The 17,456-nt window shown below is 38.0% G+C and overlaps 1 protein-coding gene across 1 annotated transcript in view; it reads left to right on the top strand.

Annotated features, from left to right (window-relative positions):
• The window catches only part of oca2 (oculocutaneous albinism II), an 88,859-nt gene extending 71,916 nt beyond the window's left edge, over positions 1 to 16,943 (top strand). The window contains exon 24 of the mRNA XM_048199229.1: positions 16,538 to 16,943. Coding sequence (XP_048055186.1) covers positions 16,538 to 16,625 — 88 coding nt within the window. The 3' untranslated portion in view covers positions 16,626 to 16,943. The remainder of the gene's footprint in view (positions 1 to 16,537) is intronic.
• Positions 16,944 to 17,456: the final 513 nt, after the last annotated feature.

Raw genomic sequence — 17,456 nt, 5'->3', positions numbered from 1 at the left:
AATTATCTGTAAACAGTAGTGTGTGTGTGTATTTTAAAATGAAATAAATAAAATATATAAATAAAAATATTAAAATATATATATTAAAATAAATATATATATATATATATATATATATATATATATATATATATATATAATGTGTTATGTAAAACATACAATATTATATATAAATATAATTAACATTTTAATATTTTTCCATGACCTAACAATCCATCTTCATTGACAAGCAATCACTTACTATTTTGTGGTTCTTTTGCTTGTCTCTCTGAGGGGCACTTTTTAAACCCTGAAACAGGAGAAATCAATGGCATTAGCCAGAGCCCAAGGCCCCTCGGCTCAACACAGGGAAGGAACGGGAGCTCAGTCTAAACGGCACATCAGACAGGGAGATAAGGTAGATCAATTCAAGCTAATCTTGGGAGTGAATCCAATCCATCCTAGTGTTTGCAAGAACCCCAGATTCTGCCTCGCTCTTCACTTTTAGTTGAACGGCTGCCACTTGCTTCAGATTCTGTTTCAGTAATGAAGCACCTCCCCTAAGCCAAAGACCTGTTCACCACGTGCACTCATGAGATTCTCTCCTATTCATTCTAGGGCCCATAGGACTGTCCAGAGGCAGGTAGAGCAGCTGGGCAACTCTGGGCTGAGCCAAATGGGGATGGGCTGGTGGCAGTGGGTGGGTGGGGGAGGAGGGAATCGCCTCTGGGATCTTATTTTTTTTGGCAGTGCTAGGAAAACAAACAGGGTGGCAGCAGATGTTTGAGTAATTGCTCATTCATCATTAACCTCCCCCCTGCCTGATACTCACAGAGAATCCAAGTCATCCTTATCAACTGCTGCATATCATCTTAACCGCTTTTATACCACTTCAGGTACAGTCCCAGAAGTAGATAAATTGCGATGTAATCCTGGAATATTCTCTTGTTGCATTTTGGGGCTTCATTTGAATACCTTGTGATAGTTAGAACTTTGTGATGAATGGGTAAGTCCTCAGCTCAGCCGGTAATTGGCTGATTGGTCGGTTGCTATGGGGATGAAGGGGGGACTGAGACTTTCTCTGGTGCTTTGGTTAGAAACTAGTGATGGAACACCACTGAGCTTCACAAGTGCTTCACAAAGCAGCTGAAACTGTACTACACTGTTCCTCTCCTGATTTGTAAAATAACAAGACCACCTGAGCAGGGGACTAGTTTATTCTATTCTGAATCTAAGCACAATATTTACTATATACTTTTTTTTCTTTTTTTTTTGCTTTCATTTTAGCTTTAGCTTCAATCTTTTTAGTTAATGTACTTTAAAAATGTAGTTAAGCCAACTAAGGCTGCGTTTACACAGCAAGTCTTAAAAGGGACCTATTATTCAAAACTTACTTTTGCATGGTGTTTGGACATAAATGTGTGTTGTCAGTGTGTGTACACAACCACCCTATAATGATAAAAATCCAACCACTCCTTTTTTTTTAATCCCCATAAATCATAAGTAGTGTCTCAGAACAAGCTGTTTCCAGATCCCTGGCAGTGTGACGTCACATAAGCCACAGGCCCTGCCTACAAATGATGACAGACACTGCCGTTTTAACATAGAACCGCCCTAAAGGAGTTCACAGTCCGCCATTGCTGCACTGACGAGAATGTCTCCCAAGCGTTAGGTGTTCTGTAGCTGGATGGATTAATCCACATAGCTCTCTCCATTTAATCCCTAAATCTGAGCTGCTGAAGATGAGGTGGTTTCATTTTGTTTTTGAAGAAAATGCTCCCTCAACTCTACCGAAATTTGTTTATCTGCGCGAATCATTTCACACCGGACTGCTTTGTGAAGAATGCCAATACAAAGGGACAATACAAAACATACAGTCTCCAGAGTGATACTGGATACAGCAGTAATAAAGGTGAGGGCACTTTATTACAGTTCATCGGAGTTGATTTACGGATATAAAGTTTACCAGTTTGTTAAGCACCACCCGAAAAGGCATAATGTCCTTATATATTTGTTTACTGTTATTTGTAACGAGTGTTTCTGTGTACTTTGCTATGTATGATGATGATAATGCAAGGGAGAGAGAGAGAGTTTATAGATAATATTTTAATGCACACTTGCACTGTGTTATTTTAAGCTCTTACAGTGATCCCTGCCCAAAACATTTTTGTTGGTGATCACTTTACTATGCGACATGGACCTCGGGTTTTGAATGGATGTGCTTTTAAAATTATTCATAATTCACGCGGGGCGGTACCATTATTATTTGACAGCATGGATAAGTTAAAAGCTGTCATGGATGTTTGCAGTGCAAAATCTAATTGAACGTATATATAACAGCAGATCTACGGTTCTTTAGATCTAGAATTCTGAAGTAAAATAGCATGGTTGTCACAATTGAGTACTTGCTCCACCGCTTGCTCCATGCTACTCTTCAGCTCCGCATCGGGCCTCCTGTCTACCAGCTTGAGTTGAGGTTGAGCCCTTGGCTTCACATTAGCCAAGCCAATAAAAGCCAATCAAACTGTTGTCTCTTGTCTCTACCTCGACCGGTCAGCCCATCGGCTCCATCCCGGCTCTGCACTCCCTCGACTCAGCCTCGGTCAGTCATTGCTCTGCCTCTGCCGCTGACTTCGGGTCTCTGGCTGCGCCTCGACCCTCCACCCCTTTGGCTCCCTTGGGCTTCTCCTTCCCTTCGGCTTCCCCGTCATCCTCACTCCCTTTGTCGTCGCTCCTGTCTCCCGAATCCCCGTCTCAGCTTCGGGCCCGCACGCCAGCAGCTCCACCTTGGGCTTCCAGGTCGGGGATGTCGCCCTGGTCCGTCGACCGCTCTGCTCCGCCGGATATCGCATACACCCTGGTTCCACCCCCGCCGGCCATCCCCAGGTTCCACCTAGACCTTCAGTCAAGGCTTCACCCTGGCTACAGGGCTACAATCCCATGTCATTACTGTACTTTTCTGTGAAAGTGTAAAAGTGATCATGCTGCATTCCGTGTTGTTCTCTGACAATGAAATGAATTTAATCTAAACTTTGTACTTGCTCCAAAAGTCTTGGTCTGATCTCTCCCATTGTAAGTGACAGAAAGTCTTCCATTGGTGTTCAGATGAGTCCAGATTTTATTAAACCACGCATCACTTTCTTTTCCTGTCAATCTCCTGTCCTTTTCCACTCACCCTAGCCTATCCCAATAGTGGCGATATTGGCTTGTGATGACTCACTTGGCTCTGCAGCCTTGCTCCTCTGACCTCCATATATACTTTTTATCAGAAAACCATCACTGACTGTGTTTGGCATGAGGAGGGTAGTCAGAATGACCAAGGCTTTGGGGACCTGCTCTTACATGGAGCATGTTTATCACACCAGGGCAAGTTGCCTATATTGAGCACTTTTTTTCCCTATGCAACATCCATCTTCTGGTGGCATTTTCCATCTTTGGCCAAGCCCTCTTAGTGAACTGCAGAATTAATGAAGTGACATACGGAGACATACTCTGACCAGCTGTAAAACTTTAATGATGCAGAGCTTGTAAATCCATGTTATATACACATTATTGATAGGCTGTAAGTCTGCCTCCTGACACCTTTTTACACAAGTGTGACCTGAGCAGCTCTCAAGAGAAGAACCTGGTGGAGTATATAAGCAAAATAGTGAAGTTAACCATAACAGTTTCATAGTTAACCATAACAATTCGCGACCTAAGGACTCATTTGAACAGATTCATTTTAATGAATCATGACAACAACTGATCTGTCCACACGGTCTATAATGAATCATTTACTCGAACAACTCTGAAATGAGAACATAAGTGTGCTTACCCCATTTAGCAAGAGTGTTTAGTAAAATTAGCCTTAATAATCAACAGTATTTTCAGGTTATTTAAAAGGCAATGTGTAGAAAATTAGGCCTACCTATAAAATCAGTTAGTTTAGACTGGAGTGAGGTGAAACCAGAACAAAGCAAGTTGTTGTTAGCTAGGTGCATTCTATATGGTAGAAAATTATATTATTAGTTAATATAACTTCTAAATGCTACTTTTTAATACTTTTCAGGTTTAGCAAAAAAGCATATTCGCTTTTTTTTTTTTTTTTTTTTTTTTTTGCAAAGAAGGCAAGAAAGAATTACAATGAGAGTGACGGGTACTTTATTGTCAGTATCAGGCTCGCAGATCACGTGAGTAGGGCACTTTTTACTGTTTGTGTGGATGACCATGTCTGTCACCACCGAAGACCATTTTTGACCCAGGAAAAACCCTGCATTGATTCATTTGAATTGAAATATTTAATACTTTCACAGCAAAAATTATGTATGCGATTAATTTAGATTAATTAATCACAGAGTATGTAATTAATTAGATTAAATTTTTTACTCGATTGACAGCCCTAATATATATAATATAGCCCTAATATATAATGTAATATAATATAATATAATTTTTGTGTAAAATTACACTCTTTAGCTTTAAGATTTTTGTATTATTATTATTACAGTATATTTCATTTATCATTTACATGTACTCTTCCTGGTTTTTCTTACTTTAATTCTCTTGTTAAGATTATGTGGTGCTTAATACAAACACAGTACTCTGAAATGGTAGTTTCAATTAAAGGAAAATTAAGTGTCAGTAATGCATGTATTTTATACAAGATATACTGTATATTTGCATCTGTATGTTTGTATGTGGTTTACATTAAGATAGGTATAAATATAGATGTTTGCATTTGCATACAAATGCATCAGCATTTTCATTAATGCTGAATTAATTAAACTGAGTCTATTGCAAAACACTTCCAGCAAAGAATCCATGAATACCATCGACTTTCTTCAGGGCAGATAAACAGTCAGTGTAACTAAACAACAGAGACAATACTGTCTGATTTACTTGGAAAGGGCCTCATTCTGTTGTTTCCAATAGACGAAGCCCCGCTTTCCTCTTCTGTGGATCTCCCACGTCATGTGATGTAATTAGCATTCCCATTTTCAACCGCTGTGTCTTGATACCCCTGTGCCACACACAATACCAAACCTGTGCTTGGAGACTGCAGGTGTGTAATCTGCATTTGGCACTGAATCAATTACTTACCCTGTATGGTAAATCAAGAACAATGAATCCCATTCTGCATGGACCACCAGAGACAACCTCTCCTCAAGATGTAATAGCTGTACACAACTGAACACCTAAAGAGAAAATAATAGAGCAAATCTTTTTCACTGCCTCAGTCATGCACCTTCTGCTACCTTCTGGCTTTAAAACAATATTGAATGCATTTTATAACAATAAAACGGTTTATTTCATTGTTGTATAGCGTATTGTGTAATGAAAACTGTCTAGGTCTAGGGCAGAGCAGGTTGGGACATGGAAAGAAAACAGAAAGCAGACACATTCAAACATGGATGTGACTAATACAGTTTGAATGGAGATATGTAGTGTGGACACATACTGGACAGGGAGGATTGTGGAGGATTGATACAAATGTTTATATTGTTTTGTCCACTTGCCTGGAAATTAGAATTTTACTTTTGGTGCTTTGCTTAATCTATCAATCCAAAGAGTTGCAAAAGTGCTGAGATAAAGTTTTTAAGCTGTATTGTCCTTCAAGAACAAGTGGTAAACAAAAGTAATAAGGATAAGCAGGAGAAACACAAAAAAGTTGCCATAAAAAGTTTTCTTGAATGTTTTTCTTTAGTTTTCAATGCACTAAAGGGTTCTTTGGTACATAGATTTTGATTTTATTGGAGGCACAGATACAAAATCAAAGCATGGTTTATGCATGCAGAATTCCCTCAGAATTTTTTAGAGAAATAAAAAATTATGTTTTAGACCATGTCTGTTAGCTCTCGGGCCATCTATATGCTAGTGTATGCTTAAACATTGACAAAAATTACTTTTAGCAGATATACACATTTAAAATGTATAGTCTTTCTCTTTCAGGAAAGTGGAACAAATATTGATGGCTCATGGTGTGCCACACTGATTTTAGTCCAAATCCAATGCTCTCTAGAATGAGACTGAGCCTCCTCCTGCGACCAACCAGCATGTGCTGCAGCAAATCATAGTTCATGGATTAGTTAACTAAATTTTTCTTCCTCTTTTAATAGGACATTAAAAACTCTGCTTATCATGTGATTTCATTGGATCCTTAAAGGATTAGTTCACTTTCAAATAAAATTTTCCTGATCATTTACTCACCCCCATGTCATCCAAGTTGTCCATGTCCTTCTTTCTTCAGTCTAAAAGAAATGAAGGTTTTTGATGAAAACATTTCAGGATTATTCTCCTTATAATGGACTTCAATGGCCTCCAAATGGTTGAAGGTCAAAATTACAGTTTCAGTGCAGCTTCAAAGGGCTTTAAAAAAAAGCCCTTATTCTTCAAAAGCTTATGCTGTATGTCCTATGCCTTCCCTATTCTACTTACGGATCAATTTTTTTTCCGTAAGTAGAACAGGGAAGGCGTAGGAAGTACAGCGTAAGCTTTTTGAAGAATACAAAAATGCGGTTTTGGTGGAAACACTTGGACGGCGATCATTTGTTTATATAAAGCATATACATTTATATTTTTTTAGAAAATGACCAATCGTTTCGCTAGATAAGACCCTTATTCCTCGTCTGGTATCATTTAAAGCCCTTTGAAGTTGCATTGAAACTATCATTTTGACCTTATAAGGAAAATAATCCCAGAATGTTTTCATCAAAAACCTTAATTTCTTTTCGACTGAAGAAAGAAAGACATCTTGGATGACATGGGGGTGAGTAAATTATCAGGAAAATTTTATTTGAAAGTGAACTAATCCTTTAAGCATATCAATCGTAAAATCACAATTCGCAATAATTGATTTGTAGTTGGTATTTCTTTCTTTCTTTCTTTCTTTCTTTCTTTCTTTCTTTCTAGATAGCTAATGGTAAGGCAAGGTTTCACTTGTTCTTCATACTTCATACCAAAAGAATGCATTATTAGGCCACTTACTCGGACTGTGGCTGTATGACTGCTTTGATTTTATTGAAAGATTCAATTTCACTAAGATTGTACTGAGATTATTAAAGTCATTCAACTGTTTATGGGCCTATTTCTAATGCTGTGCTTAGAGATTATAATTGTACAATTGGCCTGTAATTGTTGAGAACTGAGCCACTTAAATGATTCTTTTTTCAGAGTAACTCGCACTATAACCACTTTTTTAACCTTTATGCAATAGCTTTTAGACATAATCATGATTGCTGCCCATTCAGAGCTTTTATGATCAAAGTTTCATGCTATTACCGGGCTGCAATAAGACCCCCTCTCCATGTCAAATGATATCACTTTCCCATTTGTTTGAAGCACTGTAAAAGTCTTTGCCACATAGGAATGCTTATTAGAAATCGGACTACATGCTAATGGATTTCCTCTTTAACATTAATTTAGGAACAAAGAGAAAAAGGCTTTTAAAAGTTTATCCTGATCCCGATGTTGCAGTCACCATTAAGGTGCTGTACTTCTAAAGGCTGTCAACCTCAAGTCTCATGTAATTTTGTTTGTGTGTTTGAGGGTGAGTCTTGGCAAATGATTAGGGGCCCATTATTGCAGATAGGGAGGACCTAGATTGGAGCTATTTATAGCTCCTGCTGTAGAGTCACATTGGGAGCATGATGGATGCTGTCAGGCTTCTGTAATTAAGGGAGGGAGTTTAAGTGGCACACCTGGGTATACAGGTTTACAAAGAAAGATCAGTGTGTGAGTCTGTGTGTGTGAGAGATGCAGGCTTTCAGAAGAACACATCCATTTGTGTAGTCTTTATATTATATTAGTTTAAATAATAATTTTTAATGGATTTATTATTTAACCTGAGAACAGTGACTGGTGTGTAAATTTAAATTCAGAAAAATATTACATTTTTGTTTGCACAATTTACTATACCAATTTCAATGCCACTCCAAATCAAATATGCTTCATTGCTATATTGTTCAAGAAGGTATTTGAGTAAATAATCAGTAAAGATCAAAGAAATGAATTAAAAGTAATTCAGCTCCATTTGCATTTCAAAGCCTAATGACAGATATCAAATATTTTGACACATCCATTTTTTTGTCCTGCTTGTTTACATTAATACCTCACCAATACAGCCATTTTGACCAGGAAGCGCATTTGATCGCCCACTGCTCAAAACCAGCTGCCTCTCTGTAAGTGCATGGGAAACTAATTAGTTTGAACAATACTGTAGAAAGAAAAAGATTTTTTCTCTTGTTAATTTTAGTATCAACGTGCTACTGAACTAGTGCTTTTCATATCATGGCTTTGAATTACCCAGTTAATTCAATTAGTTGAAGGGTTGTGATGTCTTCATCTACTATAGATACAGAAAGCTTGTGGTTTTAGCCTTGTGATTTCTGTCCCCGTTTTTTGATTTTCACACAGTAGTTTCACTTATATTCCTAGAGAGACCAGATTGATCTAATGGCCTAATGCAAAACATTGTTCTGTTTCTTTTTTGTAGTGAGTGGAATTGTTTATTGCTTGTTTGCCTCAGCATTACATTCTTTATAGTAGACAGCTCAGTTATAGCTAGTCTACTTCCACAGATTTCTAAAAATTCTTACATTTTTAAGGATGATATTGAGAGAGCTCCTTTACATGTTTTTTTTTTTATATATATTTTTTTAACATTTCTAATGAGACTCTATTCAGCTACCACTTTCATAGTGGTGGAAAATGCAGGCCTAAATTGTGTACACTGCAACAACAAAGTTTTTTAAATCACTTTTATTCCTCAAATCAGTAATCAATTTTAGTTTTTCAGTTTGTTAAAATGACCATACTTCCGGATATAAAGCCAGAGTGAACTATGATTACAGGAGCACCATTTCATTGACTTAAAAACATTTATAATGACTTTATATGAGATGTTATTTGTGGAACATAACATATCCTTACCTGATAGAGCTTCATTCAGCAGTGAAAGTAGTCTGGCTATCACCAGACCAAGCTCAATTTCAAATTGAACATTGGTCTGGGGAGTTTGCTATGTATTTCCTACTGCACAAGAGGCGTGATCAATGAGCATTAGTCACGCAATTGGATAGTCCTTCAACCAATCAGATCAACGATCCGGGTGACGTACTTTGCAGAGCGATGCGAAAACTCCAGACAGGTTTACCGTGTGTCTCAATCAGCTCCCTAGTTCAGTAGTCAGGGCACTGATCAGGGAATCAGCCACATTCACTTTCATGATATACTGATTCACGACCTAGGGAACTAGGGAGCTGATTGAGACGCCGGGTTAGTTTGTTTTGTTTTGTAGCATTGATCCGCGGTTTGCAGAAGCAGCATCGAGCGATTTTTGCAGGTTGTGCAAAAAACATGAAAGTGATCGGTATTTACACCCACCTGAGCGATTTGTTTGCTAACTAAAGAAGTCATTCAGCATCGTCGAGAGTTTAAAAGGCGACTCTGATACTGTTCTGGTTCAGTGTAAATGAACACAGAATATAGCCGCCCTAAACTACGTCATTGTCATGACAACCAAAAAGAATTCCAGTCAGCTCAGGCGGCGCGAGATTCAAGAAGCAGGGAGATGAAACATATAGAGCAAATAATAAATATATTGTCTACCATCAAGGGGCATTAAAGTAAAAGAGTCCTGTACTCACATCGTGAAGCAAACCACCAAAATAACAGCAGAGAATCATTGTGTGTCATCAATCGCCGTTTGTAATCTTCCTATGAAGAGACTGTCGGATCAACGCTCTGATACATTTCTCTCAGATAAGGTAAATGCTTAACACAATCGGCGTCACTGTGATTGTGCATTATTATTTTGGAGTGACGGTCGTGCGAGAGACGGGTAGATCAGATGAAAGCTGCTTGCTGTCGCTTCTCTATCGTCATCGTGTTATACCCGCCAATAGCGAGCCAGGTGGATAAGCCATTCTGTGATTGGTTCCCGCAAAAGTGTAACAGAAGCAATAGAAATGAATGCACGGGTTTCCAGACTGAGTTGCCGAGCTAAATCAAATCGCCGGCAGATCAGGCTGGGTTTACCCAGACTACAGTGAAAGGGTAATCACTTTAATCTTTTTGGATCATTTGATAGTATTTTATGTATTGTCTAGTTTCCCCGTATTATCACTGACATGCATTTGAGAATGGATATAAGTAACTGTGTAAAACTGCAGTTTGCAAGAAATAGAGGTGCACTCTCTGACCTCAAAACAGACACAAAAACACATAGAGGCAAAATAAATCTAGTTGGTTTCCCTCTGACTGATTCAAATTTTCATGCAAATACAGTTCCTTATCTTCTTTTTTATTTCAGAATTGTCATCCAGCATTTTATGGGGACTTTCCATAGACATAATAATTTTTATACTGTACAAACTGTATATTCTATCCCCTTACCCTAAACCTACCCATTACAGAAAACTTTCTGCATTTTTAGATTTAAAAAAAACAAAACAAAAAACACTTAGTGTGATTTATAAGCTGTTTTCCTCATCAAAAGATGTGCCCACAAGGACAATGATACATAGTATATCCCTTTTAAAGCCCTTGTTGCAAGCAAAAATAGTCTTGAGATCCCAATATTTTGTTGTAGTGTCTTATTGAAACATACTCTAAGAAATGTGTCCATTTGGTGCCCAAAACCAGCTTGATAAGGGCTTATTAATATTAATATGACTTGTAAACAAATTGTTCAGAAATTCAACCTATACTAGCCAATTTTGACAATGTAGTTTTGCACATCCCTACTTTCCATTCCCAGTCAGTCTCTTTCCCCCATCTGTTGGTGTGAATATACTTGTATTTCTGTGCTTGTACAGAGGAGAGAAGCAGCATATGTGTGTGTAACCATGGGCAATCATAGCCTATTGTACAAACAAACCCAGAGCTTGGATCACATTGTTATTCCCAGCACCATGCCAAGCCACTTTGGCCTTCAAAATCCATCATGTGCCCCCTAACTCTGGCATGTAAGATAATGGTGGATGTCCAAATGACAAACCATCTGGTGTGTCCCTATTGAAAAGTACTGAATGATGACGATGATGGCATTTATAATAATGTCCGTAATATCAGACCTAATCAACTCTGACCTTAATTTCCACTCAGTAGCGTGTCTTTGTGTGACTTTGAGAAAGTCATTTCCTTCACTAGTTTTAATGGCTTTCCACTTTTTTCCTCCAGTTATAACTAAAAATGGCCATTCTGACACTTTCTGAGCCACATGAGATGGGTTTTCACAGTCGTAAGGAAATGTTGTGTACATCAGCAATCTTGTAGTGAGATTGGGTGAGATTGCGGCAGATAGCTGTTCTGATCTCATCTCATGTTTGAAATTTCGAGGGTTTTTAATACAAAATGTGCCACATAGTCTATAGCCTTGAGCAAGGAAGGGTGGACAAAATGGATAAAAGAGTCATTCATTTTTCCCTCAACTCAAAACATATTTTCCACCAAGGTCATGCTTATGGATGTTGTAGTTTAGTGGTAAAGATCTGAGCTTATAATTCAAAGGTTTTAGGTTTAAAGACCATACAAATGCTGTGGATTAGCTGTTAGACATTTTGCATGGTAAAAATGGTCACTGTCAAATGACAATATATAGTTATAGTGATAATGTATAGATAACTTGTCAGGTTTAGTTAAATGTACAGTGTGGTGCGGTTAGGAGCTCAAAACTAACTGTATAATTATATACAACTAGATATAAATAGATTTACTGTAGGATTCACAAACTTTTATGTTTTTTTTAAGCTATTCTTACTTTAATGTTTTAAGCTATCAATACATCCATATTGTATGTTTCTATAAATGTCAAAAATATATAGGTATTATATGTATAGGTAATGTATAGGTAGCCTATTGTGTCTCACATTGTTTTTTGACCCGTCATCTGGGTTCCAGTTTTAAGACACCTCAAAGCTTTTTGTTATGTGTATAGTTGTTGTTATGGTAAAATACCTGAGCTTGTAATGGAAAGGTTGTAGATTTGAACCCAAGAAGGAACAATTAATGAGTTGCCATCATATAACCCTTGAGCAAAATATTTAAACTAAGGTTATTATGATTGTCCCTGTAGTAAAAAAAGAAAAAAAGATTGTCACTTTAGGTAAAACATCTGCTAAATGAATGTCATGCACTGAATAGCTTGAAAGACTGCCTCAGTATGCATGTTGAAGTCATTGTTGTCCTCAACATAATGGATGTATCACCTTTAGTCACATTACTTTTCCTTTCATTAGGCCATTAAAGATGAGACAAAACATGACTTTTATTTTAGGATGCTTTATGCAGTACTTAGTGCCATTTAATGTGCTATTTATTTTATTCAGCCATTTTAACAAACCACATGTGGAGCTGCTTTTCAGGTTGTACAACTCACACCTTTGATACTCTGTGTTTCGGTGCACATCGATTTGTCCACTTGACTTCTTATGAATCAGGCACCTGGCTGCTTCATTCACATCACTTGAATGTACATTAGCCGCCTGACCTGCCCTCACAACCTGACGCACGTGCACCTGCTTTGATGTATGTCACACAAATGCCGTATGCAGCTAATACACACCTGTTCCTTATGAAACCCAGCATTTAGTCTCCCCACCTGCCTTCCGGATACTGAACACCTGGCTTGTTCTCTGGACCAGCTGTGATTTTTGCCATACTCAACCTTAAAATATGTGCTTTCCAATAATCTAATCTAATTTTAGAGAATGTTAGAAATAGATGAAATAGAGGACAGGAAGCGCTGGAGGACACTTAAATTCCAATACGATTGTCTTACTCTCATGTCTCATTTTCTTTCTAGATTCGTGTGCTTTGACAGCCCTTTTCTCGGTTGATTTATTTCACCAATTTCTTATTTGGATTCCTTTCCGTCCACCGATTTTGATTCCTAATTTTATACAGTTTTTTTTTTAGTGTTAAGGAGACAAACTACAATTTTGGCCGTAGTTCATTTTTACATTCATTTATGCATTTTGAAAAAGTGACTTACACTGCATTTAGAGTACACATTTTATCAGTTCATGACATCTTTGAGATTGACTACTGAATAATCTACTGTTAGGGCTTGAAGAACACCTCAATTTAGCATCTTTGCTAAATCTCAAGCATTTTTTGATATTGTGATTTGCAACATTATCAGGAAACCCTGTTTCTTCCTCCCTGACCCATTTACTTGTTCTTTCACTCTTTTTATCATCCATTTGCTTTCCATCTACCTCCTCTCTTTTCCTCTCAATCAGTGCCCACTTGCTCTTCTTAGCTTGTTGATTTCCCAGTGTCCCAAGTGTTCTGTATTTACCCATGCACTCAGTCAGCATACACTGGGCTGCTGAAGGTATGCACTTGGGCTAAATGGATGTCCAGAGCTTTCATCCTCACAAGCAGCTTTTCACTCATTTATTCATTCCAGAACCCCTTTCTATGGGATTTTTTATTCAGCAACAAGACCTGACTCTTTTATGAACTATCAGTGAAGTAAACAGAACAGAAATTATTAAAATTGCATGTGGATTTTCAGTGTTCTATGAAAAGAAAGAGACGACTCAGTATCAGCAGGCCGTTGGGCAAAAACAAGACGGAATATTGAAACGGAATATTGAATAGAAGGAAGAGTTTTACTTTAGCGCTCCTCCTCTCCATATCTTGCTCATAGCAGACGAACGGTTGCAGAGGAGTGGTTTACGCGTTTTCAACCCAAGCTGTCAAACTGACGTTATCAGAGAAGGAACGCCATTCCAGACCGGAAGTAACTTTTCAGATTTTGATTAAAGATTACAAACAATTTTTTTCTGTGTTTTAACTTGCATGGATTAATTGTTTACCACAAGACCAGTAATATGCACTAACAAAGTAAATAAGGTCAATTTTGATTTCATGTGTACTTTAAAGGTGCAGTGTGTAATTTCTGCATTTTTGGTAACGGGTAACACCAAGCACACTTGCAAAAAAAACAACAACAACAACAACAACAGGTTTTTAAACAGGTTTCCTAAACATTCCACCATATGCCATTATAATACTTATTATAAATATTTTTTTCTGTAATCAAAAAAAAAAAAAAAATTAATTTTGGAAATTCGTCAAGGGCCTTTAAGCTTCAAAATCTAAGCACCCCCCCCCCCCCCAAAAAAAAGGCAAACTGTTAAACGGGGAACTGCTGCAGCGATTCATGAGCAAGTCATTTAGATTCAGGAATCGTTCTGATTCGTGAACAAAATGTCCAGTCTGATTTGTGAACTGAATCAACTACTGATTGATTGACAAGAACCAGTTGAGATTGATTCTTTACTGGTCTGTTCATTCTGTTTCAATGATCCAGTCACAAAGATTCTCAAGTTATCAGCTCACTGAAGGGAACAGATTTTGGCCTGTTCCCTAAACAAAGCTATATATGGCTTCAGAAGACGACATATTGCACAAATGTGGTACTGTATGAGCCACTTTTGGTACGTTTTTTTGTCATTAATGGTAATTTTTTTGTCATTATTGGAGACTACCAGCCATGAACCTTATGAACTTTGTTATATGGAACAAGAGCTACATACTGTATAAGGGGCTTTCAGACCAGAGGAACCTTTTCATGGTTCCTAGAACTAATGGTGGAAGTAACCCGCTTTTTGACGTGTTTGAGAATGGGAGCGCTATGGCTCAGGCTCTGCTGTTCTCAGCGTTGTCAAAATAAATGTCCGTCGCACCATCAAAATAAAAGTCACAACAACAAGCGTGGCTTAGGTCACTTCATAGTTCCTACTGGTGGTGTGAATGCAACCAGGAAAATGGCCCTAGGGGAACATTTAGTTATCTGGGAACCGCTCTGGTGGCTAGTTCCTATAACTCCTAAAAGCCCCTATTGATGCTTTAAAATTCTTCTTTTGTGTTCCACAGAAAAAATTAGCACTCAGTTTTGAATTGGAAACAGGGTGATTTAAAGGGTTAGTTCACCCAAAAATGAAAATAATGTCATTTATTACTCACCCTCATGTCATTCTACACCTGTAAAACCTTCATTCATCTTTGGGAACACAAATTAAGATATTGTTGATGAAATCCGATGGCTCAGTGAGGCCTCCATTTAGAGCAAAGCCATTCAAACTGTCAAGGTCCATAAAGGTACTTAAAACATATTTGAAACAGTTCATGTGAGTTCAGTGGTTCTATCTTAAAATTATAAAAGCTTAAAATTATAAAAAAAAATTATAAAATTATAAAGAATGCTTTTTGTGTGCCAAAAAAACAAAATAACTTTTCAACAATATCTAGTGATGGGCTGATTTCAAAACACTGATTCATGAAGCTTCTGAGCTTTATTAATCTTTTGATTCGAATTAGTGATTCGGATCTCCTGTCAAACGGCTAAACTGCTGAAATCATGTGACTTTGGCACTCCGATCCACTGATTCGATTCGTAAAGCTCTGAATCAGTGTTTTGAAATTGGCCCATCACTATATATTGTTGAAAAGTTATTTTGTTTTTATGGCGCTTGAACTGTTTCAAATATGTTTTTGGTACCTTTATGTACCTTGAGAGTTTGAATGGCTTTGCTCTTAATAGAGGCCTCATTGAGCCATGTGTTCCGAAGATGAACGAAGGTTTAATGGGTGTAGAACGACATGAGGGTGAGTAATTAATGACATAATTTTCATTTTTGGGTGAACTACCCCTTTAAATCACCCTGATGCTCTTTCATGTTTGCTGTGTGCTATTGTCCATTTTCCCTGTATAATCTGTTCACTTCCCTCATAATCTGTTGATTTCTTTTGTACTGATTTACTCAACAGTGTGTCTATGTGCAATTCTTAGTTCTGCTGATAATGTGTGAGGTTGGACAACATGTAGTTTAATCCTCATGGACAGATGAGATGCAGCACATTGAACTGAGGGTCAGAAGGGCACTGATGCATGCCGATCGAGTGTGGAGATTAGGCCAGTGTCCAGTTGTAATTACAATGGTAATTCCACTCTCCAGATGGATGCTTTTACAAGAGAGTACATCAAGGACGTCCACATTGACGGCTTTGCGGAGGCTGAGGAAAGCAGCTTACGTTAAATGGGGGGACGGGTATCATCAGTCTATTGCGTCTCGAGCCTCTGACTTCACCGTTAATGCCTGGAGATCATACTTTAATGCTGTTGTCCCTTGCTTTTGACTCTGCCATAATGTTTAAAGACTCACTTTAATACCACTTCGATGAAGCGGGTAACGTGCCTGCCATGCTCCTCAGCGGGAGAGCGTCGAGACCCCTGCTGTTCAGAATCGAATCCCACACGCACACACAAACAGGCATAAACAAATGCACCGCAGAAGGGAAAATAATGTGGAACTGTTTAGAAATTGTCATTTGATTGAAAGAGGAACAAAGATAGAGTAGGGATGAAACATAGGAAGATGCTGAGGGATGAACTTTTATTGGGACACAAGAATATCTATATTCCAGTCTTCCAGATTCTTGTCCTAAACGCTTCATCCTGATTTTTTTCAGTGTAGCAGTGTGGGATTTACAGACTTTCTAAGCTTCAGTTTTCATCTTGGTAGGAACTTTCATGTAGGGACTCTCACTGTGCTTTATTTCACAGGTTGGGCTTCCCCATGATGCTGATGACCTGCACGATAGGCATGTGCTACCTGCTCGCAACTCACATCGGACTTGGCTGGAACACATAAATGTCCCCTCTACATGGGGAGCCAGAAAGACTTTTGGTGTGTCTTCAGGAGTGTGGATGCATGTCTGTTCTTCTTGGATGGATCCTCGACCTTATTCATCCTGAGAGACTAATCTTTACATGTAGGAGAGGTACAGAGAAGATAAACTATGAGAACATCTGATCATCTGCTGTATTCTTACAGGTGTATCACACTGCTATGGTGCTACTGCTGTTTTGTGATAATGCTACAAATGTGACAAGTGAGAGATTTTTGGAAAACCTGTTTATATTTGCCAAAAAATATTAATAATAATAAAACAGAAGATTCTTTTTTTAATGCAGTTATCTGCTTATTTATTGATGCACAGTTTGGATTACAACATTTTAATTTTGAGACATTTTTGAAAGGGATCCTCTGTGGCCCACAATCGTTGAAATGTTTAAACTCTAACAGTGTAGAATTCACCCATCACAGTTTGCAATTAATTAGATATTATCTAATTCACAAAACCGGTCAACACTGTTTCATCTTATTTGTGAGCTCTAAGTACAGATACTGTATAATATAGGATACAATTTAATTGCAAAGGTTTAAAGGGTTAGTTCACCCAAAAATGAAATTTCTGTCATTAAGTACTCACCCTTGTGCCGTCCCAAACCCGTAAGACCTTCGTTTGTCTTTGGAACACAAATTAAGATATTTTTGATGAAATCCGAGGGTATCTGAGCCACACATAGGCAGCAACGACATTGCACCTTTTGAGGTCCAGAAAGGTACTGAAGACATCGTTAAAACCGTCGATGTGACAACAGTGGTTCAACCTTAATGTTATAAAGCTACGAGAATATG

The sequence above is a fragment of the Megalobrama amblycephala genome, linkage group LG8 (genome assembly GCF_018812025.1).
Source record: "Megalobrama amblycephala isolate DHTTF-2021 linkage group LG8, ASM1881202v1, whole genome shotgun sequence".
NCBI classification, from domain to species: Eukaryota; Metazoa; Chordata; class Actinopteri; order Cypriniformes; family Xenocyprididae; genus Megalobrama; species Megalobrama amblycephala.
Note: the sequence above shows the minus strand (reverse complement) of the source record. Positions and strands in the feature narration are given on the sequence as shown.